This window comes from Pezoporus wallicus, unplaced genomic scaffold (genome assembly GCF_028554395.1).
Source record: "Pezoporus wallicus isolate ANWC-B61680 ecotype Strahan unplaced genomic scaffold, APGP_CSIRO_Pwel_v1 contig_2871, whole genome shotgun sequence".
NCBI lineage: Eukaryota > Metazoa > Chordata > Aves > Psittaciformes > Psittacidae > Pezoporus > Pezoporus wallicus.
Genome location: NW_026640775.1, coordinates 3,600,195 through 3,627,977, shown reverse-complemented (window position 1 = coordinate 3,627,977; position 27,783 = coordinate 3,600,195). Strand labels below are relative to the sequence as shown.

The window sequence follows — 27,783 nt, the reverse complement described above, 5'->3', positions numbered from 1 at the left end:
TTTTATTGCAAATATATTTGCCATGTAAGTATGTTTTGGAAAGCCACAGAGTAGGCTTCAAAACCTGAAGCATTTTTGCATCAGAGAAAGGGGCAGGGCTGCTTCTACTGTGTGATTTCCTACTATGCATACTGTAGTCAACTCCTGATTTTCAGTGGGATGAAATAAACGCATAGATAACAAAAGTATGGAAGAACAGAAAGTGAGGGTCTGATGAACAAAAAGAAGCTGAATTATGTTCTTGTGGATCTTAAAGATACTTGAGGAAAAGCTGTTGAACCTCTGCCACCTGCTGTGCCACCAGGCAAACTCACCAGCCTTGGTCAGAATGTAATATAGCTCATGAGTCTCTGCACTTATCTGCATGATGACCATAATGACATTCTACTCCATGAATAATTAAGACCTGACTAAGCATGCAGATCCACTGTGATACCTCAGCCAACTTCTTAGATATTTAGAGTCACATTCTAAATCCATGTTCTCCAGTTGAAAGCAAACTGTCCTTTTTCATTGCTAGGGAAACTCATTTTAGGTAAAACTCTAATTTTGCTTTGTTTTTTAATTCCTTGATTACTTTTGCTAACAATGCTTTTTGGCACTGTATGAGGAAAAAAGAAAAGGTAGAGAAGCACTGACATTGTTTGTTTCCTTTACAAATTCACTTGCCTGAATTTTGTCACACCATCCAGCAAAGTATCTGAATGTTTGCACAGACATTCCAACATGGGTCTTCAAAGCTAAAGTGTAGACAGCTCCTGAGTCAATAGACTCTATTGTTGCTAATTCTTCTTGATGTTCTTCCATCAGGTCTGCAAGTCTTTAATAAAGATGTTAAAAATCCACATCAAAAAGAAATTACATCTAACCACTGATACCCTAAAATTATATTTAGTATGGCAATTTGGTAATTAAAATAGCATTTTCACTGAATTTTGAGGTGGAGCACTGGAGCCACTGGTCATTTGTATCAGTAAGAGCTTGAACAATTGCCTATTAAGCCTGCAGATGTCTTCACATTGGTTATAGTAGACACTGGATGATAACATGAACTGTGAAAGCTTAGCTGATTGTTCAATTATGGTTTTGTAAATAAAATAGTAATTAAAACAACTGTACTTCTTTCCTGGTGTACTACAAGGAGCCAGTTATAGAAAATCAGACCAGTAGGTTAGAAAGCAAATACACAGTAACGTAAGAAATGTCAGTTAAATAAAAGCACCAGGAAGGAGTATTTGGGATCCTAGCTTAAGATTTGAGAAACCAGCTTCCTAATGCTGTTTTGTATTGTCTGAACTTGGGACTGAAATATTTGAATACTAGGTGCTTCAAAGGCACCTAGATGTCCAAAGACATAGCTCCAAAGCTATAATCAACTTGAATTTTATATGCATTTGAAAATCTATCCCACAGTCGACTTGGGCCTCAAGTTCTCCATCTGTTAGATTTATGAAGCAACACAACGAGGTGTAAGAAAGGCTGTGGTAAATATTATTGAGTTAATAGTAGCTGAGTGTCTCAAAAACATCTGCACAGAAGATACATATACTTATGAGGAGCTCTTGCAAATTTATCTGTCCCCTGCCCAGGCAAAGAGGCCTATTTGCATGAATGATTTTTTACATTCAGTCTTAGCTCTCTCACATGGAAGTGAAACAGATGTATCAATGTTTTTCTGAAGCTTCTGTCTGTGTTTTGGTACTCAGGCATATAATTAATGCTCCCATGTGATTTTAAGAGCTTAACAAAGTGCATTTTAGATCCTGTAAAAAGTATTCAAAACTGGGTGTGAAACCTATTTTTCCATTATATAAATTCTATCCATTTAAAGCATTTTCAGAGATGTGGAAAAATACTCTTTAATACTTGTTTTAACTTGGAGACCCAGATACGGGTCAGGACATCAGCAGTAGTGTGTAAAAGAATGGATATAGCATGTCAGGGGCAAAGGAGAAGGTTCCATTTTAACGCATGCTTAGTATCTTCCATTAATGACTCCTTGAGACAAAGTAGTAGAGCTAAGGGTTTTAATGGTACAAACCTCTTCGATTCAGCACACAAAATCTCTAGTTTGAGCAGAGGCCAGAGAAAAAGGGGCCTTGTTTGAATTAAGGTTGACCAGAAAGAGACATTATTCATACTGGGAATGGTTTGCAACATTAACACTCTGGTATTAGCTATCCTGGAGAGCCAGCCACCTAAGCAAAGAAGAGATTTAATCTAGGAATAATCTATGCAGTGTAGGGGAGTTTACATTTTCCATATGCCCAACAGTTATTCTTGCAAATCTTGCAAGCGTAAAACACAGAGCAATAGTTCAAAGACCTTAAAAGTTTCTGTTCACGGGAGAGTTAACTTAGGCTTTCAGGCACTATACACTCCCAGTACAAATTAAACCCAAGTTCATTTATGCTTTGAATCTGTGCATGCTCATGAAAGATCTATGTGTTCAACTGTATTAAATTTTAATATGAGTTCTGACTTGCCCATTTTCTGTTGTAAAGACTACTCAACTTCTTTACAAGTCCTGCAGGCCTTTTTCTGAGGCCTCATCACATATCTTATGAGACGAGTTTTCAGTACAGCTTTCAATCTCTTTTGCTAAAATGCCTGCAGTGTTTTGTGAAACATGGCATTTTTGAATACTTCTTTTTTTTATATATTTAATTACATCTACTTGGTTCATAAGGATATGGTAAAAGAGGGGAGGGGAATTACATCTAACGTATTAAAGTAAAAAGTCTTACAGCTCTATAAATGTTCAAGTATTAATGTACAAATGTTCTGCTGCATTGACTACAGCGGAACACAGACCCATGTATCCCAAGTGCAGGATCATGTTCTCCCCTGCTCCTTTTCCTTAGCTACCAGTCTAGGTTGGCAGTCTGATTCCTCTGACAGTGGGATTATGAATATCCATCATACTTAGAAAAGGTATGGAACAATTCTTCAGAGGAACAAAACAGATATAAGAAGATGAAACGAACACAAGCTACCCTTCACATACCTGTACATGAGTTGCCCTCTTTCCCTTGCATTCATTCTTCCCCATTCACCATTTTCAAATGCCTCCTTTGCTGCTGCCACTGCCTTGTCAACATCAGCCAACGAAGCAGAAGATACACTGGCTATTACCTGTCCAAAGGTACCATCGTGTTAGCCCAAACTGAAAGGCTGGGATGCAGACTGATACTCCTTCCTCCTAAACTTCTTGACTGGGTATAAGCAAATACTTAATATCCTCAATCCCAGTAGTTTTCACAAGCAGAGTCAGGCTGCAAAAACTTCAACCACAACTGATGTGGCAGGATTTGCAGGGACTCAGATTCCCAGGTTTTTCTTCTTTGTCACAGCAAGATGCTGTGATATTCCACTGGATTTCACCCTCTGTTTCCATGTGTGAAACCACTGTGGTATTACAAAAGTTGGAAGTCTTCATATGTGGTATAATGATCTGACACCTAAACATGCTAAAAAGTTTAGTATATTCCATTTCTTAGAAATGCTCCATTCTGTTACCATAAACCACCATACACCCCCCCCACCCCCCAATTTTATGATGACTGATATTTTATGATGCACATCTTGTAAATCCTAATACAGAATTGTTATTGCTTTTATTTCATTCTGTAATGAGTTTCAGGAAAAATACCAGAGTCTGACTTCTGATTACAACAATATTTGTGGCACTGAATTCAACAAAATTTATTTACTCCAAAATTAAATGGCAATTACACAGACATGGAGGACTGATGTGCAACGGTACGCATTTTTCTATTGAAAAGTTTTATTTTTCTTACTGGGAATTTAAAGGGACATTTTGAAGTCATGCTTGCTCTAAAATGTGAGACTTGTGAAAAAAAGTAAACTAAAAACTGAAGTTGATGACTGTCAGACAATATATATAATAACCTAGAAGAAAAACTTCTTTAGCAACTAAACTTCAGCATTTTTTGTTTGCAAAGCTAAACAAGAATGAAATCAAAGTAAAACATACAGCTGGGTATGGAAATTTATGTAATAGCTGAAGTGGAAATAGGGGTGTTTTTTGCTGTGCAGCTTGACTGAAATGGAAAAACTGTAGAATATACAAACTGAGAAGTAAATTGAAACTTCCCATTATTTCTAGGAGCTGTTTAATGTGTGCTGTACTTTTTTGAAATTAGCACTATTCAGAGTTAGTGGTTTAGATTTTTTTAATAGGCAAAGAAACTGAAATAAACTGGTATTGATAATCTTTAGAAATTACTTACTGATCCATCTGCTGGATTTATGGTGTCATATGTTTTTCCATCATCAGCATTTATAAATTGCCCATTTATGAAACACTGGTATGGCATATTCACAGTCATGTTGTTCATATTTTTTGAAACCTGAGGGTAAAATAAACAACAAATTTATTTACATTTTTAATAACTAATATTTTAATGTAGCTTAAAAAGTTTTGGTATCAGCAGCCAACGTCCAGATGCATTTTAGCATCCTAAGTAGCTGTTAGGAGTGGCCGAAAGAGTAAAATGAAACAGAAATCATATTTTTCCCAAATGCTAATGACTATACTCTGAGATGGTTAAGCAGATCTCTTCATTTCTTATCACAGGATCTCTATATTCAAACCAATACTAACCCTGGTTAAGGTTGGTCTTAGTGGACGTCACTAAGACGTCAGCATAATTCCCATATTCAAGAAATCCTGACTTCCTTAATGATTTAAAAACCCACAAAATCCTCCTCTCACACACATTTTTTGAAGAGATTCTTAGCAGAAAAATCTAATACTGCCTCTGCAAAGGTGGAAGGCCTAGAGCCGTTCTGACTGAAGCATATTGGCAGGAGAGTGTAAATATCTGCCCATGTGTAAGCTACTCCACCGTGTGTTCCTGATCTCCTGGTTTCTGGAATATTGTTAAGTGGTATTACATATATACTTCCATTTCAAAATGAAAATATATAAAAACAGGAAAAAAAAGTCACAAAGAAGAGTTTCTATAATCAAATATTTGTTTGCTTTTCCTACTGCATCAAGCAGTCCAATAGCATTGTCTACCCTCCCCCTAAAACCAAGAAAGACTAAGCAATAAAAGCAGAATAAAAGGTCTTACATAATCAATTACTAACTCTTCTTCCTTGTCTTCTCCTCTGAATTTTCTGACAGCCATTTGAATGAAGTCTGCAAACTTAGTGGCCATATACACATCTTCATTCTGTAGTTGAAGCCCACTATATTTCTGTTTAATCTCTTCTAGCATTCTAAAGATGTTGAAGAAAGAATAAGTTTAGTTATAAATGAAAGAATTCTTCACATAATTGAATCATTAGAAGGTTGAAAAGGATCAAAACTGGGCACTGGTTTGCATGCATCTGAATATGTGTGTGTGTTTCTCTGACAACACTGGCATGGAGGATATGCATTTTACTGAAATCTGTTGGCTTAATTGGGGGTGTTATGGAAAAGAAATGTCAGTTCTGGAATAGTCAGGTAAATTTCTGGAAATAAATGACAAACAGAACATATTGATAGATAAAATAGAATATGGAACTACTCCATCCCATACATGGAGGACATTCAGAGCTCTATGAGACTGGTAAGTAATATGGACAATGATCAATTTGTTAAAAACAAACAAACAAACAAAACAAAACACCGAAATGCTGGTTTTATGTTATGGCCTGGAATAGCTGAATTACAAGAAGAAGGTAGCTGATGTGACCCCAACACCAGAGGAGCTCAATGCACTTGTAAGCATGGGCTCAATTTTTTCTGTGAAAGGGTATTCTTTCCCTCTGTGGAATTCTTTGCTCGGCTTCCCAATCAGCCCCCTGGTCTTGAGATACTTGTCACTCCATGCAGAACAGTTTGGGCATCACTGGGCTCCCCCCATGGGGATGATGCTTCTGAAGCTACGGGGAATTTTCCTTCAGTAGAAAGATAAGGATTACATCAGTATCTCCTAATTTGTGGAGCAAAAGCGTACCTCATTTTCAAAGGCAGGAAAGGGAATAGTTAGAGTATTGGAAAATATAAAGCTTTTTTTTTTTTTAACACTACTTGATCAACCCTGATTTAAAAGCACCAGGACAACTTTGTTTCCATTAACGTTGGCTTCAAAATGTCGTTGTTTTGAATATTTTTTACCTGACAACATGCATAGAGGATGCTCCGGATTTGAAGAAGTCTGTGGAATCCTCAATTACAGCAACATTACTCAGAATTCCCTTCCAAATAGCCTAATGATACATAAAAATAATGGAGGCAATAATGAATAATTCTCTAATTGCAAGAAGTATTTCTCAAACTGTATTTCCTGTGGTATCTGTGCCTACAACATGTATTATCTCAAAGGATTCTAAAGCAGAAAATGAATTCAGGGTAGTCTGTCTAAAGACCTGACATTAGCCAATAAATTCATCAGCATAATTAGCTTATCTATTATTTTGTCCATGGTAATTTCACCTAATCAGGTAAGAAATCTGAATGGTATAATGATAATAATTTTCATGCTCATTTTTTTAAGATCTTTATCCTCCAAATAGTAACTTCCCATTGCATTCTGTAATACATCAACAGCAGAGGCAAGGACAGCCTGGAGCACTTTGTGTCTGGATTGATGGCATTTCTGGCACCTGGACAGAGCTGAGAAGTAGTTTAAGCTGCACACATGAGACGGAGATTTCTGCTAACATGAATAGTGAAATAACTGGTAAAGTATCATTTCAATTAATTACAATTAGGTTTCAGAGTTAGTAGGTCATGTTATGAACAGAATAGTTTGTATTTCCTTTTGTTGTTATCTCAGTCAGTCAATAGCTCCAGGCAGCATTCAGGTTGCTGGCAAGCAGGCTCAAGGTATTCTTGAAGCAGCAGTTTAAAATATTAATGCATCAAGCTGCCAGACCTGTGCCAAAAAGTATTTGCCTTGTATGAGAGTTAGCAGAAGGGAAGACATCTGTGATTCATTTGCTCTGGCACAACTTTAATGAGAAATGTGGCTTTCAGCTAAGACCCTGACACTCACTACAGAGGAATGGATTACAGGAGAGGACAGAAAAGTACCTCTCTGGCTATGAGAGTTTACTGCTGCAGCTGCCCCACTGCTGCATCCCTATGCCAGCTAGCACCTTGTGTGTAGGTGTAGCACAAGAGATATAGTGCATGCAGCTACAGTGAGAAAAACACTGCTCTTCTCTTTCAGGCTCTCCTGTTCTAAGACTCCCTGGAGCTTGTCCAACAGGACCAGTCTGAGCACATCCTAGTAGTAACAGTGCAGTGAAGAAAGGTTTTCATAACTGCCTAAGTCTGTCAGTGTTGAAAACCTCACTTGTTGCAAGGCAAAGCTCCATTTGTTTTTCCTCACTCCCACCTTCATCATTAATAGATATTTACCATAACTGACCCTGCAATCACTGTCTTTGTATCACTTGTATCTGAAACAAATCTAAAGTGATGTGTAAGGACTCTAATGAATTCCCAGTTTCACCTTAATTAATGTCAGTAACTAAAGATTCAACCCCATACTCTTCGAGGAGTACATTTTATCAAAAAACAATTTGCATGCCTAAATGAAAGATATGCCTTGCCTATAATGAGAACTATGTAATAATCTTACCTGAAGTAATACCCTACTAGAGCAGTTTACTGAATTACCTTAATACCTTCTGCCATCTTTTTCTCCTCTTCTGTAAGTTCCAGGGCAGTTTTTTCATCAGCAGAGAAGTACTTAGATGCAGGGATCATTTTTCCATCCTCAAACTGCAGATTTCTCACTAGTACCTGAAAATTGAGAAGATACGATTTTAAGTTATCTGGGAGGTAATACATTCTTGTGAGAAGAGTTTTTAGGCATGAATATGTTTTTTGAAATAGTAAAGTAAATTGCTTGCCGTAAAGTTCCTACCTGTCTTTCAGATTCTTTCCTAATGTTAGTACATTTCAATCCATATTGGAAATGAATATGGATTGAGTGAGAAGCAAAACATTAATACCTTCTCCTAGGATGCTAGAGGATTGATAAACTCCAAGTAAATTCACTGTCTGTCATTAACAGCTGGATTTGTATACCTTGACGATTCTATCCTACTTGCACTTCTTGCTAGTTATTCTATCCATGCTCATGTTTGCCAGGGTGGGTACTTACCATCTTCCCATCATTACCAAAAATGACTAGACCATTCTTGGTTACCAGCCCAGGTCTTGAAGCACCTTTTATTGCCAGCTCTTGTCCAGTGGGCACTGAAGCATCGAGTAATGATGACCCATAAAAAGTAACCGCCTAAAAGTAAATGGAATTAAAAGTGCGCAGATTCTGAACATGTTCTAAAATTCTAATAATGATACTATTTTGAAGCTTTAACATAATATAAATAAATCTACCGAGACACGGGAAACATGTTACAACATTATTTATGTATCTTCACAACCCAGGACATATAAAACTTCAGAAGCTACCTAAACCTGCAAAGCTACTTAGTTGTAACCATGTGCACGCTGGAACCAGCTCAGAAAGGGAAGCACCACTTGTCAGTGCATGTTCAGAGTGAGAGACCAGCAGAAGCCTGGCCTTGACTGGTGGAGTCCAGCTCTGCTCCCAGGCTGGCAATGCTCAACACTGCCTCTCTTGGGCTCTTCTGCTCTTTCTGGGGTCACAAATCAGTGGCAGTTCGTAGACATTAGGGTACAACCAGGCTTTGCAGCAGCCTACCAGCAGATGAATAACAGTTAAGTAGCAAAATATGGACATCACAGCCAAGAAACAATGTGATTTGAAAATATTTTATGTAAGTACAACGTGGTCCAAATGTGTAGTGCTTTTAATACGCTGAAATGAAATAGCTGGGTTTGGATAAAATAGATAGATTTATTTTGGATAAAAGAGATAGATTTATTTCTGCATATGACCTAGGCACAAATCTCTTTAAAACAAAACCTTTGTTATTTCAGTAGCTCACAGTGTTTCATTTTGCTGGTAATACTATGATGTTGCCCACTGTACAGCATGGGTTGCATTATGCTGCAATGCATGCCTACTTCCCAAAATGACTGGCACAGTCTGATTCTACCCTTCTTACTTATTGCTTTGTAACATGCCCATTTTTTTTTTCAGGTATTACCTTAATCTTTCATTGAATTAAATGGAGCTATCATTTAAAGTAAAATATCCTAACTATTGTATTCTGTACATTTGTTTAGGTGCCTGTTCTAGATACATACAAAACATGCAGTCACCAAATGACAGCTACTCCAATGTAACTCTCATTTGCATTCACCTGTATACAGACACCTTTAGTTTTGTAATAAAATAAAAGGTCAAAAGGAAGATATAGAAAAGAGTAATATACTTCTGGTTTTCAGACCATACCTGGCCATCTATTGTTGCCCATGCTCCAGGCACTTTATCATGCCCTCGAATCCAATTGTGCAAAGATGCTGCAGGTTGGTCCCAGGAGATCTAGGAAATCAAGACATGCCACCTATTATTCTCTGTTTAGGTGCAAATGAAGTTAGTAATATTTTCCTATATAAGAATTACAAATTCTCCCTCCTTTTTCAGCCATTCATACATCTAGAATACAGTAAAGGTCTGGCCTAATAAAAAACGATTAGTAATCTCTAGATGGCTAATCACCAAAGACATAACAAATGTGATGCTCTTAGCTCTTCTGTGTTCTGTGCAGTCTGTATTTTTTCATAGATTCTTCTTCTCACACTAATATAATGAAAGTATAACTCTTACTGCTGGGTATTAATTCATAAATAATTAGTATTATGACTAACAAAGTTAACAACCATAGTATAAATATAAATAAGTGTATGTCTGGGGTATCACTTTCTGCTGAAAATGATCTGTTTATAGCTTGGATTCTAAGTTCTTTACTAAATCTACAAGCTTCTATTGAAATATTTTCAAATAATTTACTAACCCTTTATAAATTGTTTCAGAAATAGGATCCCTACTACAGTTTGCAATTCCTGCAAGACTTTGAGAAAAAAATAAATAATGTTTTAAGAATGTCATGTATATTTAATATCTAACACCAGTGAAAATATATTCTTTTATCTTTGCGGTATTGTGGGTATATGTACAAAATGACTTAAGAAAGAAACCGAATAGCTATTAAATAACAACACTCCAGTATCCAGCATCCTTCTTAGTTTAAGCATAAAGAATATTTAGAAGTAAGTTATAAGCCAATGAAAATAGTTACACAGCAGGGAGATTAAGCTAGTTCATTCCAAGGAAGCTCCCTATATGTTATATTAAAAGGATGAATAAAAAAAATCCTTATTCAAAGCTATTTATTTCTGAAGCAAGTTAGGAATTGGACTATGATAAAAAGCATCTTCTACAATACTTCAGGTGGAAAGGACTATATTCACTGTGGACAAGAGACTGAAACTGTTGGAATAATTTCCTTTTTTTTTTTTTTTTTTTTAGATTTTGTACTGATCTAGAAAAGAAAAGAAGGTAAAACAGCCAGCACTCACTATCATTTTATGGTGGGGTTCTCACCCACAAAGAAGATCCAGCTAATGTGGAGGGGGGGGATGCTTGTACAATATAATTCTTACATTGGTGTTTAAATCATTTTATTTTACCTGTTTTATATGACCTGTTTTGTTTTTTTTCCTGGCGCCAAAGGGAAAGGTGCCACTTGATTTTCCCAACATCAGATCTATTCCTGGTAAAGAATTTAGTATGGACTGCAGGTAAACAGAGCTATCTATTCAATGCTGTGTAGCTACCATCTAGCTGCACGCAGATGATCCCAACTTGGTGAGCAAACATCAAGTTTCTAAATATCTGTAACTGCTGAAAGGGAATAGGAACTTACCCGGGGCTCCACTACATGCATCGACCCAGGAATAAGAGGTGAAGAAACAGTTGTGTTAAAATTCATGTTAACTACAAAGTACAACTGTTGTAATTCGAGTTAATAACTTTTTTAGTGACATGCATGAATGCTGTGTTATTTAACATACCTCTGCATTTTCCTTTTTCTGGATGCCTTCGTATGTTGCCCCTTCTTTAGGCTGAGGTATACGAGGGGCCTTACCATCAGCAATTAGATGTACAGCTTCCACCTAAGTAAAAAGCAACAGATGTAATGTTAGCTTGGTTTGCCTTTTTTCCTCAATCATACTTGGGAACGACACCAAGAGACTTTCTGCCACAAAGGGAACTGGTTTATTTTTAAAACCTAAGATTATCAAAATCTCGGCGACCAATGCTGCACTGATTAACATATACCTGCTTAAACCTCTTTGACAAAAGAAACAGCCTCAGAAATTTGGTGAAAGTGCCTAGTCACCAAACACATACCAGCTGCCTAAATTCTGCAGGACAAGAATGTGGCTCTGTATGATTGCATTCAACTCTTTTCTTTTTCTTTCTGCAAAATGTTATTTCTCTGCATTTAAATGGAGAGAGAAGGAAAATCTCTAAGAAGTCAGGCTGAGTATTTTTTATGCATTTTCTTTTCTTCATTTAAAAGCAATACAGAAAAAGGACAAGCATAAAAATTCCAAAGCAAATCCACCACAGCTTTGAATACAAAACACCATCCCCCCTCCTCTTTTTCAAGAAATCTGTGGAAAGAGCCGTATTCCAAACAAATTTGCCTTATTGTCTTCTGTGGAAATGGGGTATGCTCTGCCTGCTGCCAGCAACGAATACTCTGAGGCTACCTCCTCAGCTGTTGTGAAGCAGTGCAGCTCCACTGAATTCTAGGATTTGACTGAGCACCACAACGTCTGCCTTCCAAATGCATGCATCTTGTCTGTATTTCCTCTGCTCTCAAACTCGAGCACATGCTTTTCTCTTCCTCTTAAAATGCTGACATTTAATTCAGCTAAACATACCATAGCCTTTACTCCTTCTGGGAAGAGAAACCGGTTATACAGGTCATCCACAGTATCATTTTGGCCAACATCACATTCTCTCTGCAGAAGGATTGGTCCAGTGTCCAAGCCATCATCAGCCCAAAAAATAGTAAATCCTGCTTTCTTATCTCCTTGAATTAAAGTCCTGGACATAAAAAACAGCCTTAGGGTAAGTACAGACAGTATGAAAGTTGCCAGGGATATCAACCCTTCTGTTACACATTCATTTACTTTAGGTAGATAGAAAATCCTGACTGTCTTTAATACCAGTTTCATTGTTCATTTCATAGTCAGGAACACACAGTTTTGATACTGTTGATGTGTGGCTTCCACAAAGTGACATAAATGCTGCAACTGAATCCAGTGTGTCTTATCACAGTTTCATTGTGAAAATTATTTTTCAAGTATTACTAGTGGTAAGACACACAAAGCAAAAGATGTGCAATAGTTATGATGTAATTTGAAAGACAAAGCATCTAGATAGCATATTGTCTCAATAATGCATAATTGCTTACTGTAATTAGCTAAGCCTCATGACTTACCTGAAGGTCAGCAAGGGAAATACAGTTGTCGCACAGCTGAAAAAGATCTAAACTGGGAGTGGAAAATGATGGATATGCAACTGTTTCAAGAAAAGTTATTAAGGGAATTTGTATCCAGCCAGATTCCCAGCTGCTGTACACGGACATACAGCCCTGCTTAAAATAGACCTATGCTGATTTACGTTAGCTCAGGATCTGCCAGAACTTCAGCCAGTTACTTTCCAGTTTTCCTTTGGAACTGCGTGCCTCAGAATGATGGAATCAAACAGAAGTGTGTTTAAGGGAGCAGCCACAAATGGAGAGATCTATCTTTCCTGCATTGTTTTAACCTCTTTTTATCCATTCAAACACCAATGCAGTTTTCAGTAAGACATATCTCATGTAAGTATTCCCTTGGCAGTCCATGTATAACAGGATCACCTGACATCTGGTTTATACACTTGAAAGTTCAAGTGTATAAAATTTTAATTGCAAAAATATTGACAATATTAATTGTAAGAACTGAAAACTACATAATTAAAATGAGTAAAGCACACGTTTGTGCAGAACAAAGGACAAACTCCAAAGACAACTGAGGAAGTTGTCAAAAGTAAAAGCTTACAGAAGTTTTGTTAGCCCGTATCAGATGTTTCACCTATTTGAGCAGCACTTTTTCTGTTTTATATGAAAAAATTCCAAAAGATCACCCTTGTGAGAGGTGGATGACCTCAGGATGGCACTGGAAGAGAAGATATGGCACGCAAATGTCCCTGATGGTGAACAGGTGACGTCGTGAGAACTACTGTTGTGTCCCCTCTTCTGTCCAACAGCTCCCCCTGCAGACGGCTGCTGATAACAAACTTGCAACAGCTAGAAGAGGCTGTAAAGGCTGAAGTGAGGAACTCTCGGAGGACCAGGGCCCTTGCTCGTGCCTGGTGCCCCTTTAGCAATGACTAATTCTCACAGGCTTCCTCGGTCACGCTGTGGGGGAAAAAGGCCTGATCAGCACCAGGGCTGTAGCCACAACATGTGAAAGAAGTTGTGATGGGGGCAAGGTGTAAGAGGATGAAACGCAAGAATGGTGTGAGAATCCTATTGTAGATTAAAGGTCTTGAGACAACAGCCTTTACCTGAGAAAGCAGAAAACGGATGCTTACAGAAGGAGTATGCAAAATAGAGCAAGACTTGGTGGTATACCATTGGGAAACGCTCCCATTTCTTCATCTCAGGAAATTCCTGAGAGTTTGTATCTACATCTTCCTGTGGAATAGATTAACTTTTTCCCTTCTAGAGCTGCCTAGACATGCAATTTCACATTTAACAGACATTTGCAGAGTCCTCCTTTATTCAATCGAATTCTACTGCTTGATGTCTCTGCTGGCTGCCCTCTGCCTTTTGATTAAGAATGAGCAATCTTTTCTTATTCACATTTTCAAGTCTTTCATGGCTAAATACACTGCTAGCATATTTCCTTCCCAACGACCTTTTTTCCAGTCTGAAGACTCCTAGTCTTCTATCATATGGAAACTGTTCTATACCTTTGACCACCTTTCTTAGCCTTTTCTGAAGCACTTCTAGTTCCTTCATCTTCTAAATTAGATGCAGACAGTATTTAAGATCCTTCCACGGTCTCTTTTCTGAGTGGCAACCATTAATTTATTACTGCTTACATATAGTTAGTATTTTTCCCTTCACGTGCATTACCTTATGTTTTTCAACTTTGAATTTGACCTCTCACTTTCTTAACCTCACTTTCATGTTATCACATTCACCCACTTGTGTAGTAATTATGTTCTTTAGTCGATCAAAATCAAAGTGACTGATCTAAAGTTTCCTCCTTCCCCTTTCAGCCCTTTTAAAACTGGTATTCTCTTGCTGTTTTCCAGTCTCCTGCACCAATGCAATCTGAAGGAACAGAAATGCTGCAGGCTGTCCCAGACCTGCAGAACCTTTGCTTGAACGTCCCCTGGTCCTGAGAGAGGATTTTTTTATTCATTCATCAGTTTAATAAAAGTTCAGCTCAAGAGAATTGTTCTGACTTGTTCTGCACAAAGAAGGGCTCTGTGGTAATACAATCTTATGCTACTCCATCCTGAATACCAGCACAGGCTTCCTACTGTAGTATTCTCTTTGATAAGCACCTTTTTAAAATCCCTTCTATCACTCTACACACCTCCCATCTTGAATGTATTTGGGAAAATCGTTATGATTCAATTTTATACCTTTAAAAGGTTGGTTTGGGTTGTTTTTTTTTTTTAACTTTTTCCTGGACTCCCTTACTCTCATTTTTCATCTGATTTGCCAGAGTTTATGGTCTTTTTGATTTTAATTACTTGGACAAAACTGCCATTTTTGAGGAATTTCCTTACATCTCTAACAGTCTCCTCTACTCCTCTGTTTAAGTACTTCAGCTTAGCATTTTTTTCCCATTAAGGATTAAAAATACAAAAAAAAGCAAAATATGTTTTTGCTTTGAATCTACAATACTGTGTCTTTAGATAATCACCGTGCTGCCTGTAAGGTTCTTTTAAAATTATTCCTTCATATTTAGGCAATTTCTTACTGAATTTAAACACTGTGATAACGGCATTTATGTTGTCACAAGAATGTTAGATCTGAGTCTACTGGGGTATGACTGCAGTGTAGTTCTTTGACAGGAACATTTTGAATCTAGCTTTGTGCGTCACTCAGGAGGACAGCAAGATAAGGTTTTTATTCTTGTAGATTCTCTTCTCTCTCCTCCCTTTCCTTAGACTGAATCAAGCCCCGCTGTGACACGTATCTAGTGCTTGAGCTACAAGGGCAGTGTCCTGCCTATGAAAACTCCAGATCATAGCTTTGCCTATGGAAGTAAAATATATGAATGTACAGATCACATCACTGACCTTCCCAGAGTAACAGATGCACTTGAATTGGAAATCATAATGAATCTCAGGTATGAAATGCAGTTCATGAACCAAATACTCAGCTGCTTCAGTGAAGTTCCTTCAGAGCACTTGCAAGTCAACAGAACTGTTGATGTAAACACCCATTTACGTGAGTAATGGGTACAGACTTACATCCTAATGGGACACACACGTAGTTTTGATGCACAAAACTCACCAGTTGATTGCAGAAGCTCCTCTGTGACGTGGCAGGATGGATGGATGGTAAATAATTGAGCCATGTTTTGGGCAGTCAATAACATCCATGGGGATGAACTGTGTACAGAACGGAAGGACATTTAACTCTGCTCCAACCGATTTGTAGGCTGCAACTACTTCCTGGATAGGCTTGCCTTTAGCTCTCCATCTGGGGAACTTAAAAACAGGAGTTCCATCCTTCTCTGCTGCCAGTGCTGAGGGGCAAGAAAAAAATATTTTTTTAATTCACATTTTGTGTTAAAAATCTAAACTGGACTATGAGATACTCCATGGCAAGTCAAGCAGATCAAGTGTATGATTACAGTGCCCTTTGTACTGTTCTGTAAGCTGTCTAAAAACCTTTGGCTTGGATATATTCTATTAATTCTTTTATTCTCATTACTACAGCTTACTTTATTCTCAACATTAAGGTCACCCAACAAAAGCAGAAAAGAATGATGAATGTTACTGACTACTTAACAATGACAATTTCTTGTCCAGTCGTTCAGTTTGCCTGCAACTGGTTTGGTGTAGCAGAATTTAGTTTTCTACTTCAGAAATTTGTATGCGAACATGACTACATATAACTAAGATTCATTTGTGTCAGCAGCATTTGGGCATATGGTGAAAATAATTACAGATGATAGCGGCCTTCAGTAATTTCTTCAAAATTCCGTTTACTGATGCCTTCTGGATATGCTTTTGTTTATCTGTGAGGCACACACTTTGTTTGAGCTACACTCAAATTTAAGCTCAAAGATGAGAAAAAAAACCCCACAACTGTGCTAACTGTAGAGGGAATTTTCAGGTGTTTGATAAATTCCATTATGCAACTGCTTAATAACTCGTCACAGAGAGCAAGAGTCAAACTCTACATCTGTTAAGTTGTATGTGTAATAGGAAGAACAGGGAAAACAGGAAGAGTTATGGAAAATCCATTTAATTTATATTTCTATACACATTTTTATATTTTACTTTCTTCTTTTCAGTTCTGAAATTGGATCTTGACTTTGACCTAAGCATCTTTAGCCTATTAACGTAGGTGTTAGGTAAATACTTACTTAAATACAAGCCTATAGAAGTTAGTGCATACTGCAATTTCTTTTAGAAACAAAAATTGTAGCTACCTGAGAATACAGAAACATTTTTAAATTTCACTTGAGACTTAAGCTCTTTGAGTCATCTAGAAGTAAAAAGCAATAAAGTGTCTAGTAATTTTTTTTAATATTGGGAGAGCAATAAACTAATTCTACAGTTTAAAGTAAATATACAATTAAAATCAATGGAAGATTTACTCAATTACATCTGCTAGTGTAATAACTGCACAATTAAAGTTTATATAATGTAAAAGTATTATGGGATGCTTCCAGAGCTGAACAGTTGAATAGTTTTTTTCTAAACAAATAGTTGCCTCCTCTACTTCTTCCAAAATAAATCTTTGTGATTTACTCTTTTAATGTGATTAAGTCTTTTAATGAGATAGAGTTACAGAATGCAGTAAACTTGAGAACTATATGCTAGCTTGGGAGCACCATAGTCCACACAAGTAAAAGTTATGTTTGATTCTTCTCTCATAAAAATTCTGTAAAAACATGTCAGGACCTGACCAAAAAAAAAACCCAAAACTGAGAGAGACTTGAACTTTAGACAGCTCATAGAATGTTAGTTTTAATTTCAGATTATCCATGAAAGTACATTCCATTCTGGTACTTCCATTTGCTAATCATATTATTTCACTATTTTTGTGCCAGTGAATAAAAAAAAAACTAAGAGTTTACAATTCAGATTATTCCAAAGTAGCTTCTTTGACCCACTGGGTTCTGTTCTATGAGTACAATTCTGTTGTCGAGCAACAACTCTTTCTTTAGGAAGTCTAGAAAACCCTTATGCATCCTGACAGTGGAAAAAGCCAGAGCAAAGCCTCCTCTAATGTTTTCAGTTGGTTTTCCATAGTTTAGGTGGAAGAGAAATAGGCTCTGCAGGTACACTGCAGCATACAAGCTTGTCAGGACAGGCAGAAAGCCAGGGATAAACAGTCTTGGCTCCAAGCCTTGCATGTCACAGCCAGCAGTGAAACAGGTGACAGACATTTGTGCTTGAGTACTGGCTCAGCAACTGTTTGTTTTAAGATACATTTCTAGTTCAGAATTACCTCTGGGATGTACATTCAAATAAGGTACAGAGATCAATTTATTTTTCAAGTATCTTAATGTATGGCCCTGTATGGCTAGAAACAACTTTTAAATACCGACAAGGTTAAACTGGTTCTGGGACTTGTGTTTGTTAAAGCATAGTTCTTATGCTGAATCAGTGTAATAAGGACAATATATGCAAGTCATTTCCATATAGATATCTCTTCTCACGAAAAGGCAAGTTTGTTATGTATGCCTGTAATTTTAAGATTGGGATTAAAGTTACACTTACCCAAAGGATCAGCTTGTCCATTCTTGTCAGGCACTGTGAATACACCCACAACTTTATGTCCCTCTTTTCTCAGCTTGTTATAAACTTCTTGCCCAAAAATACTTTGACCTATAAGGGCTAGCTTTAGCTTGTGTTGATAAGCCTGGTAAAAAGAATTCAAACAAGGCATGTTATAGGATGAAAAGAAAATACATTAGAGCTTACACTTCTCTTGCACTTTCTTGATCAGTGTTTAAAGTGGAAGAGACTTTCTATCCCAATCACGTTTGAAGGAATAATAATTATTTTTTTTTATTAATGACAAGCAATATACAATTCTGATAGACCACACTTAACATGAAAGTATCATCTGATAATGTCACTGATGTTTATATGGCTTTCCCAGGTTGTCATAAGACAGACCCACTGCTGGTTACACGGGGCATATCAGGTTGCATGATCTTATTCAGATAGAACTAATGAGGTAAGAAATTAAAATACATCTTTTGAAACAGATACATAAAACACTTTTTCTAGGCATAATTTAGGTGCCGGGAACACACCCTTTATTACAGGGATTTACCCTATACTTAAATGGTATTGTATTATTTGTGGTTAATATGTATAGGCTAAAGAAGATATGCTTGCGTTTTTCCTGCCAAGTTAAAGGTAATGAGCATCCATTTGATCCTCCTACAAAGAAATACTGCTAAACATGAGGTTTCCTTGCTGGACTTCCACTGTCTTCTGCATTTGCATCCCACTATGCTAGACATGTGCTTTTAAGCTTCTTCAGACTGAGTATGTGGGAATAACTGCCCAAACTGTTTATTTTTAGCATAGTTAGAATCACAACACTACTATGACACCAGGCTATCATGTACTGCTATGTTATTTAAGTGCTTGCACCCTGAGAAATTACCAATACCTTCAGAGTCCCTTCATATTTAGGAGATAATTGTGCTCCTCTCTCACCCTACCTCCAGTCCCCTGCCTCTAACACCTGCTTTATCCCAGAACTGGTATTTCTGTAGCTGCATGAACTGGATTAAGGTACTGAGGAAGGGAGGCACTGGCCTACCAAAATGTGGCTTGTTCTTAGCTGGATCTATTCACTGGAATAGTTCATTGCACTGCCATGGGTCCTAACAGAGGTCCAGCAGGGGAGCAGGAATGAGCACATAAGCACTGGCAGAAAGGTGGAACTATCCCTATTAAGCGCTGCCTTCACATTTTTCATCAGCTCCTGGAAACTCGAAGCCCTTGAAAAACAAATGGACTAGCAAACCTGGTTATGAAGGAAAGGTCTACACAGGATATACATAAAACCTTTCTCGAAGCTAAATCTGGTAGAAACTATTCCTAGACTCAATCTACAAAGACACCTCCTCTTAGGAGGTATCCACATACTTCCCCCCTCTTTATTCTTAACTTCAGCTTTCACAAATGGACTTTGACTTCCATTTTTTCTATACGACCCTTTAGATGCCATGAGCTTGGAATGATAAAAAAGAATCAAAGCACTGTCTGAATATCTTAACCACTGGCATTTGTTCTATATGTTGGCACTTGTATGTTTTCCTCCTCCCTCCTCTTTTCCCTTTCTTATGGTGCTGAGAAAGGAGAATATTATTTGGGTTATTGACTGGATACCAATGGTCTGGACTGCCAATCAAACCATATGAAAAGTTCTATGACAAAGAGAAATTTCTTGAAAAACAGGCAGCTCAAAACTGCAATCTGTTTTCTTGCAATTCATTTCAGAGCTGAAATACTACAGATGTATTTTCCTGGCTTCAAGTTACATTTTACTTGTGCAGCTGTCGTGGAAAAAAAGTGAGTTATGAGTTGGTAAGTTCCACTACAGGAATACTGAAGTGTGTTTTTTACCTTTTGTATAAAACAATAGGAAATAACTATTTGGCCAGAGGCAGTATTTTCCCTCAGAATGAAACTCCACAGTAAAACTGTCGCTGTATTACAGCATTAGTCAGCACTAGTGCAACTGCAGTAGTAACAGGAAGATGCAAAGGTGGACATAACTCAGGCTCTTGCAAAAATCAGATTGTTATATTTGGCTGGTAAAAAAGACTGTAAGACTGCTGATGATAATACTACTAACCAATGCTGCACTGCTGGCAGTATTGCCTAAATTACGACCACGAGACAAGACATTGTTCTGAATTACAATGAGCACAACTTATCCTTGCAATGCAATCCTTATGTAGCAATGCCCAAGGGATGCTGGTAGAACTTACTACCAATGCTTTATGACTGATCTCTTTGCTTGTACAGCAAAAATATTGCTGCACTATAAAAAGTAATTAATCACCAGGTTTTGCTATTTTAACTAGAGCAGGCAAGTTGGACTAAGCTGCTGAATCACTGAACGTGTTTGGCATGGTATGAAGACTCATGATTTGGAACTGGAACTGGTATGCAGTTCCAAGCATACAATTACTGTATTATGTACTGTGATTACTCGCTGATTACTGTACTATAATTTACAGTGGTAGTCCAACTAATACTTTGACGAAACATTAAAGACGGTCCTGATAACAATTATTTGACTTTCATCCTTTTGTTAACATCTCTCCATAAGAACAGAAGACTGGAAGGGATCTTCTTAACTAACAGACCTAGTCCTCCTTCCTTCACAAGAAATCACGTCACAGGATTGCTTTCATAATTTTACCCAACCTCCTTTTTAAAGTACTGACTTGCTGCCCTCTGTTGCTTTTCTTACACTTGGCCAATCTTCCTGTAATTTTAAGCCCAAATTTATCACCATTTTAAGAGCTACCTTTTCTCCACTTATTCATAAAGTGTTAATAGCATCTGCATCCTCTATTCCTAAACTTAACTTTCAGTTCATGTTTCCCTGTGAATAAATCTGATTCTCATATTACATGGAACTGCATACCAGTTCCAGTTCCAAATCATGAGTTGCTGTAAATCAACATTGTTTCAGTAAAGCTACACATGCTTAATTTGTGTTAGTTGTGGCAATGAGTCAACAAATGGTGAGAAGCAAGCAGAGAACACAACCCTCAAACAAACAAATAAAAAAACCCTGGCAAAATTGAGATGACTGCAGGCTGGCTAAGTCCCATTTCTTCACTGTAGTGCACAAAAGGATTAGCCTGGCAGCAAATCAGCTCTGCTGTCTCACACACCAAGTTACTCAAATGGGGACTGAATTCAATTTCAAGATGGATCTGGTAATTATGCTATGACCAGTGATTCTTGAGTTACTTCTCCAACGAATGACATATGTATGTTGCACGATTTCTATTAAGATCTGGGTTAGACACGACAATTTGTTTGTAGTGCATTAACACATGTACTGCCATGGGTAGAAAGCAGGAGCCAAACCCACAAACAAGCCAGGATTTCTACTGAGTAAAAAAAAAAAAAAAAGAAAAGAAATCCCATATGTGGAGGGGCTTGCATGATCAGGCCACAGATTCAGTCCTTCATTTTTTGTTGTATTTGAAAAATTACAGTTGAGCAACTGCACGAGATCTTATAGCCACCCTGTATCTTCATCTGGAAACTCTCCTCAAGTATTTTCACCTAAGCTGAATTAGACCTGTGAAAGTGGGATATCCTTTTAGAAGAATTTAATGTGGATGTAATACTCAATTAAAATGGAAATTCTATAAGATTACACAGACATTAAAAACAGTTTGATGGCTCATTTTGGCCAGTGTACCATAATGAGCTTTCATTAAGTAGCTGTAGAAAGGAAGCTCATTGAAGAACACCACAACAAACTTGTTATTGAATAATGTGCTAGGTAGATACTGAATCAATATCACTAACGTATAAAAAGATTAAACTTTGTTGTGTCCATCAGTGATGTTAAGAGGTTATATTAGATGTCTTTTGCAGTTGCCTGGCTGACAACAGATGTATAACATTCATAAACAGATGCATGGGAAGGTTAATGGGCATGCAGTATCAGACAGGACTTTTTGCTGTACTTTTGTAAGGCTACCCAATTCCTAGTTATGGCAAACAATGCAATCCAGGTGGATCAGGCCTTTCTTTTACGACTGATCATAGGGTAATGTAGCTATTATGACAGTGCTACCAAAACGTAAGAATTTAGAAGGTTGGTGTTCACTGTACTATAATTCCATTGTTTTAATTGTCTGAACTTTAATTTCTTCATTAAATTTCTCTTTTGCTTATATTATAACACAGATTAATATTAATTCCCTTTCCCAAAATCTAGTGCTCCCAGTTTGGATGAAGAAAACCAGATAAAGATAAGGAGCATAAAACCTGACAACTGCTTGTAGAAGCAGTCTTATCTTGGATGTTCAACTTGTCTGAAATACCACTATTTCACCGCCTCAATATGCAAGCACAGATATGTTTCACTTCCCTAATTAAAAATTCTGTCCATACCATCTGTTGATACTGTACTGGAATTTTACAACAGCTCATTAAAAACTATACAGTATTTTAACATTGGGTTTGGGTTTTTTTTTCCCCCAAAATACCTAACCAAAAATAATGCAAATAAATAAACAGAATTCAGCATGGAGAAGCAGCAAGAAGCAGCCTGACAAAGGCTGGTAACTATCTTGTCAAGTTCTAGTTCCTAACAATGAAAGACAAGCCCAAGAGCTACACTTTTTTCTCTCAGAAAAGTCTACTGTTACAAAACCTATCCATAGAAGAATATTTATTTCATAGATAAAAATAATATTCAGTTACTAGCTTTTCTGTATGTGTGTCTAAAATTCAATTGGTTATCAGTTTCTAATCAAATCTCTTGAAAGCAAAGATCTAGCAACTGCTACTGTGGTTATGAAGCTTACTATCTTACTACGAAGATTCCATTTTTTTATTTATTCTGTGTAAGAATTTAGTGAAGCTAGTGAATATTTTCATATGTTACATCTTTTTTTAAAATTAATATAGAATTTTGCCTCCTTTGAAAAGCAGTACTGCAACTGTATTTCTACGGAGGTTCCCCCAACATGTGCTGAATGCCAGTGCTTCCAGATAGAAAGAAACCTATCACAGAACCTCCCCTCCCATCTACACATCTAGAGGCAATGTGTTCTCACCAGTCATTCATTCACATTTTTTGGCACTGCTGACTGCATTTCCAAAAAGCTTGTGTTAAATGTCTGTATTATAATACGTTCACGTAGATACTTTCAGAGGAGTGCTGTCCTCATCCTAAACCAAGCAGTCAAATATGAAACAAAGAACTGTCTTTAGGAAAGGAAGAACTGTCTTTAGGAAAGGAAGAAGTCTTCCCCCAGCCTCATTCAGCTTGCCAGACCTACGCATCTGGACAATTTGGATTGGGCAAGGCTTTCAGGGAGCAGTTACTTGCAAGAGTTCTGCAGTCCATATATCTAACAGGACATAAAGGATGGCCTGGAACAAATATTCAGAGCTGTAAAAAACTAAACCGCGGGGTGCAGAGGAATTAAGACCATCAACTTCAACCCGAGCAACCCACCACCATCCCAGAACTATGAACTGGCGATGAGAAGGTCACAAAGTAAACATGGTCCCCAGGCCAAAGCATAGGGTTCTTTCCGGCACAGGGAATGGACATGGCCCTTTCTAACTGAGAAATCAACCTTCAGCTTCTCACTGGACAAATCCAGCGTGAGGGAGGCAGCGAACAGCCACACTCACATTGTTCTCAACACAGGACTACTGGGACTTATCACAGCATCGCTGGTGCCTGTTCCCCGCAGCTTCCAGGCACATCCCTGCAAGATGCAGCGCCCAGATGATGGCTGCGATCCCGCCGCAGACCAGCCGGCCAAGATGCTGCTTCTGCGCCCAAACCAAGCCCCCTCTGGAGCCCTTCTAACCTTCCCGCGCTGTACGCGCTCTATTAAAACCGCGGCAGAGACAATACGCATCACACCCTGAGAAATGCCACCTCCCGCTACTTTTTCCCCTCTGTGCTCGGCTCCTGGTTGCCCGCCGGCCGGGGAGACACACCGAGGAGCAACCCCCGCCGTTCGCTGCCGAGCACGGCACGGCACGGTGGGAGGGGGACACATCCCCGCTGCCCGCCCCGCGCCACTCACCGCGGCCGTGGTGCAGATCGTCCGCAGCAGCCGCGGGGCTGTCCGCAGCATCTTGCGGAGCACCGCAGGGCCCCGAGCTCCCTCGGCTGCCCGGCACCCGCGGCGGCAGCGGAGCGCCTCGTCTGATGCAACCCGCGCCGATGCTGCTGGCGCCCCGCCAGCGCCTGCATCCGCGGCGCGCGCCCCCGCCCGGGCCCGCGGCGACCGGCGCGGCGGCTGGAGGGCGGGGGCTCCGCACCTGCCGCTCCCGCTGCCCCCGCCCCGGCGCCGGGAAAGCGGAGGGGCGGGGGGGGGGGTGGGTGGGTGTGTAGGCGCCGTGCAGCCCTGGGGAGGTGGTGGGGAGCCGGGCGAGCGACTCTGTCCCGCCCCACAGGGCCGGAGGACACGGGTCACGGACACCTGGACAGTGCTTGGTGGGCCGAGGGCTGGGGTTTGAGTGGTACTCAGTCCTCCCCTTCCGCAGGGGCCGCCACGGGGTCGGAGGAGAGATGGCCCCCGGCTTCGGCCCCTCTACCCAGGCTGTCGGGGAGACATTGATGTGAATCTTCTGTGCAAAGATTCGTGTAGATTATGGACCTGAGTTTTTGGTTTATTGCATGTCAAAAATGCCAGTAATGAGGTTAACACACATATTAATGACTTTGTGAAAATCCGTATCTCCAACATCTCTAGGCATTTTTAAAGCAGCTCACTCTACTTAATAATGATAGAAAATCTTCCAACATTTGTTAACATAATAAATCTTCCAACATCTGTTAACATAAATGGTTAAACTTCAATATTTTTCTAAAGTCACAACAAAATCATCTTGTCAGAGCTATAGGAAAGGTCTTGAAAATACGAATTCAAGTGCTAAAAGTACAGTCAGAAGGCAAATGAAAATGACTCCCAAAGCGATATGAACAACAAAACAGAAAGCTGAGAGCAGGGCAGTAGTGTAAACATCATTGCAAATCGGGTCAGGTTTAAACCCTAGCAGCACTTGAACATAAAGAACTAGGGTGGATAAAAGAGTGGCAAGCACTTTGTTGCTGACAAGAAAATGAAGGTAAAAATAGAGAATTTTTTCTTACGGCTGAGTTGTGAAGCACATGAGGTAGGTCAGAGGCAACCCACCAGCCAAATTTATGACCTGCAGAAATGTTCCTTGTAGTATAAAGTACAGTAGACAAAGTCTTCCCTAACACTTGAAAACATCCATTTCTCACTGCCCTTTTTTTTATGCTTTCCTGCAAAAAAACTGCAACAGTAATCCTCAGGATTTAACTGCAAGGTCCCCACTCTCCAGGGCACTTCAAATGCTCAGCTATACCTGAAGGAAGAGCATTGCTGCAGAACTGGGGACACGGGAAGAAGAGGTGCTGCAAGAGGCAAACCGCCAGTCCCAAAGGAGGTCAGATTGGAGGTACACAATATCCCTGTGAGTAAAGTTACACAACGGCTTGCAGTAGGACTCTCATAATGTAATTAATTCCCTGATTTACTCATGTGTAGCAAAACTATATCCTGCCTTTTATTCAAGGCTCTTGACAGTCTCAGAAGTGTCGGTGGCATTGAACGGAAACAACAGGAAGCATAATAAAACTTTTTAATTAAAATAAACCTCTGGACTTTGCTTTGCAATGAAAATTCAACAGAGAAAATCACTAGTCAGTGATTTCCTCTCTATGGGGTGAAAAAACTAGGGAAGTGCTTGGCCCACTTTAGTGAAGATTCTTCTCGTGATGCCATCATTTGTAGTATATGATTTCTTAGATGATGGAAAGGTCAACCAAAGGAATTAGTTTCTTTACTCTGAGACATGAAAAACTAAACTAGTAGAATTCATCAAAAAATCCCATTAACAAAGGGGGACGATATGTTTATACAAGTGTTCCTTCTCTAGTACCTGTGGTGCTATGGTTTGGAAATGAGTGGTGTACAGTAATGCCAGATTTTCAGTATGAAAGCTTAAAGATTTTGCTTTGTGGCTTACTTTAGAAATAGCATGTATTCTGTTGTTACTGGCTGCTTCTATGGGTATGTGACTTCATATCTTCTAATTATCTCATATAAGATCTATCAAATTTCATTGTTGAAACTATTTTTTAAAAATTCTTCCTCTTTAAATTGTACAATAAAAACGTTAAAACTCATAATTTCGTTGGACTAAATTGCATCATTTAACTACTACATGCACTGTTGTCTGAAATGCCTGTTTTCTTTTAGAATTAGCATTTTTTGAAAGAAAGATTAATAGTTGCACAGTTTGATAGGTCATGTTGTAGCAATACAGGAACTATACACATGCATGCACAAGACAGTCATGTGACTGACTAAACCCACTATGTGTTCAAATAAAAGGTAGAGACATCCAGTCCTTACTAAAGTAACTATCTCACTACCTCAGGTGGTAGGAGGACTCAATGTATGTATAGTCTTCCTATGACTTGATGGAAGCTGTGCAAATTCCATATGGTAGAGTGCAAACAGCTTCTATTACAAAAGCTGGCATTGAAATGGTCCTATACTGCAAAATCTGGAGCCAGATTTAAGCATTGAATCATGAAACTCCAAATCCTGGCTTATGATCAAAAATCCTCTTGGGCTAGAACACCACATACTTGGCATTTAACCAGTGACACACAGCCTTATGGCAAAATACCTGGGTTTCCTAGTAAGCAATTTGTAATGACTTCTGGCTCTCTTTGTTACAGGCACACAACACAGACAATACAACAATGCACATGGTAAAAGGACTAAAGTTTTAATTACTTTGCATACCTTCCTCTCCAAAAAACTCCAAACCTATTGACACAATAATACATCTCCAATTACTTCACACGCTATTAAAATGTTAAATGACAAAAGGGAAAAATCACAAGAGAAGGTGTCATTTGTCAGCAGAATCATGGCACAAAAAATAGCTGGGGAATTAGATGTAGGCTTTACTTTAGATTTCATAGTAATGAGAGGAGCAGGGAGACAAACAGGGGTTAGGGTGTGGTAAATCACATATGAGGATGGTATCTGCATACCACCAGCTTCTTCCTTATGGTCATCATAGAATCATAGAATGGTTTGGGTTGGAAGGGACCTTAAAGATCATCTAGTTAGAGTGTTGAACTCAAATGCACGGGTTTTAACAACCACTCAACAAATTGGCTACTTAGAGTTTCAAGGATGTCTGTAAACAATTACAGTCAATTCAAATAATATGTTTTTTGTCATCAAGAAAAGGATTAGGTTGGCCTGCCCATCTGAGAGTGAGCAATAGGTCTTGCGCGACATAGTAAAGTCCAACATCAGTGTTAAATACTGTAATGGTTACAATGCACTCCTCCAGGCTTTATGTTGTTTGGAAAAAGCAACACAAAGTCTTCCCACAGATTTCTGTATGCCAGTAAGAAAAGTACCTCCCAGATTATCAAAATTTCTTGTTAATCTGGGGAGAAATCCTGGCTTCAGTGGAATTAGTGTAAATTTATGCAATTGGTTTAGAGAAGGTTTTATACATTAACTTTTCCCTCTTGCTTTTTTTTAAAAAAAAATCAGTTCTGGCCCTTGTTTCTTAAAGCCAAAGTTTAGCTTTGAAAAAACCCTTAGTTATTTGTAGTAAACTTTCCAGCATGGGCTTCCCCCTTTCTGTTCCCTAATTTTCCAGAGATGTATGTCAGCAAGTCACAAATACATATAGGGGATTATGTATACAAAACCTATTCAGGAGCTAACCATGCTCATGCAATAGCATGCTCGCAAAGCAAAATGTGTTCGTATGTACAGAACAAATATAAGATTACAGAACA

General features: G+C 38.6%; 1 protein-coding gene across 2 annotated transcripts in view; it reads right to left on the bottom strand.

The window, feature by feature from the left end:
• ALDH1L2 (aldehyde dehydrogenase 1 family member L2) overlaps positions 1–24,228 on the bottom strand; it is a 31,843-nt gene extending 7,615 nt beyond the window's left edge. Inside the window, exons 1-13 of one of the 2 annotated variants that reach the window (XM_057420551.1) lie at positions 23,999–24,213; positions 17,946–18,087; positions 15,502–15,736; positions 11,858–12,023; positions 10,979–11,080; positions 9,357–9,446; positions 8,136–8,270; positions 7,646–7,771; positions 6,137–6,228; positions 5,103–5,250; positions 4,254–4,373; positions 3,008–3,135; positions 670–820 (exon numbers count right to left, since the gene is read on the bottom strand). In XM_057420551.1, coding sequence (XP_057276534.1) covers positions 670–820; positions 3,008–3,135; positions 4,254–4,373; positions 5,103–5,250; positions 6,137–6,228; positions 7,646–7,771; positions 8,136–8,270; positions 9,357–9,446; positions 10,979–11,080; positions 11,858–12,023; positions 15,502–15,736; positions 17,946–18,087; positions 23,999–24,049 — 1,686 coding nt within the window. In that variant the 5' untranslated portion in view covers positions 24,050–24,213. Of the gene's footprint in view, positions 1–669; positions 821–3,007; positions 3,136–4,253; positions 4,374–5,102; positions 5,251–6,136; positions 6,229–7,645; positions 7,772–8,135; positions 8,271–9,356; positions 9,447–10,978; positions 11,081–11,857; positions 12,024–15,501; positions 15,737–17,945; positions 18,088–23,998 lie in introns of both variants that reach the window. The other variant, XM_057420552.1, reaches the window with a different exon arrangement.
• Positions 24,229–27,783: the final 3,555 nt, after the last annotated feature.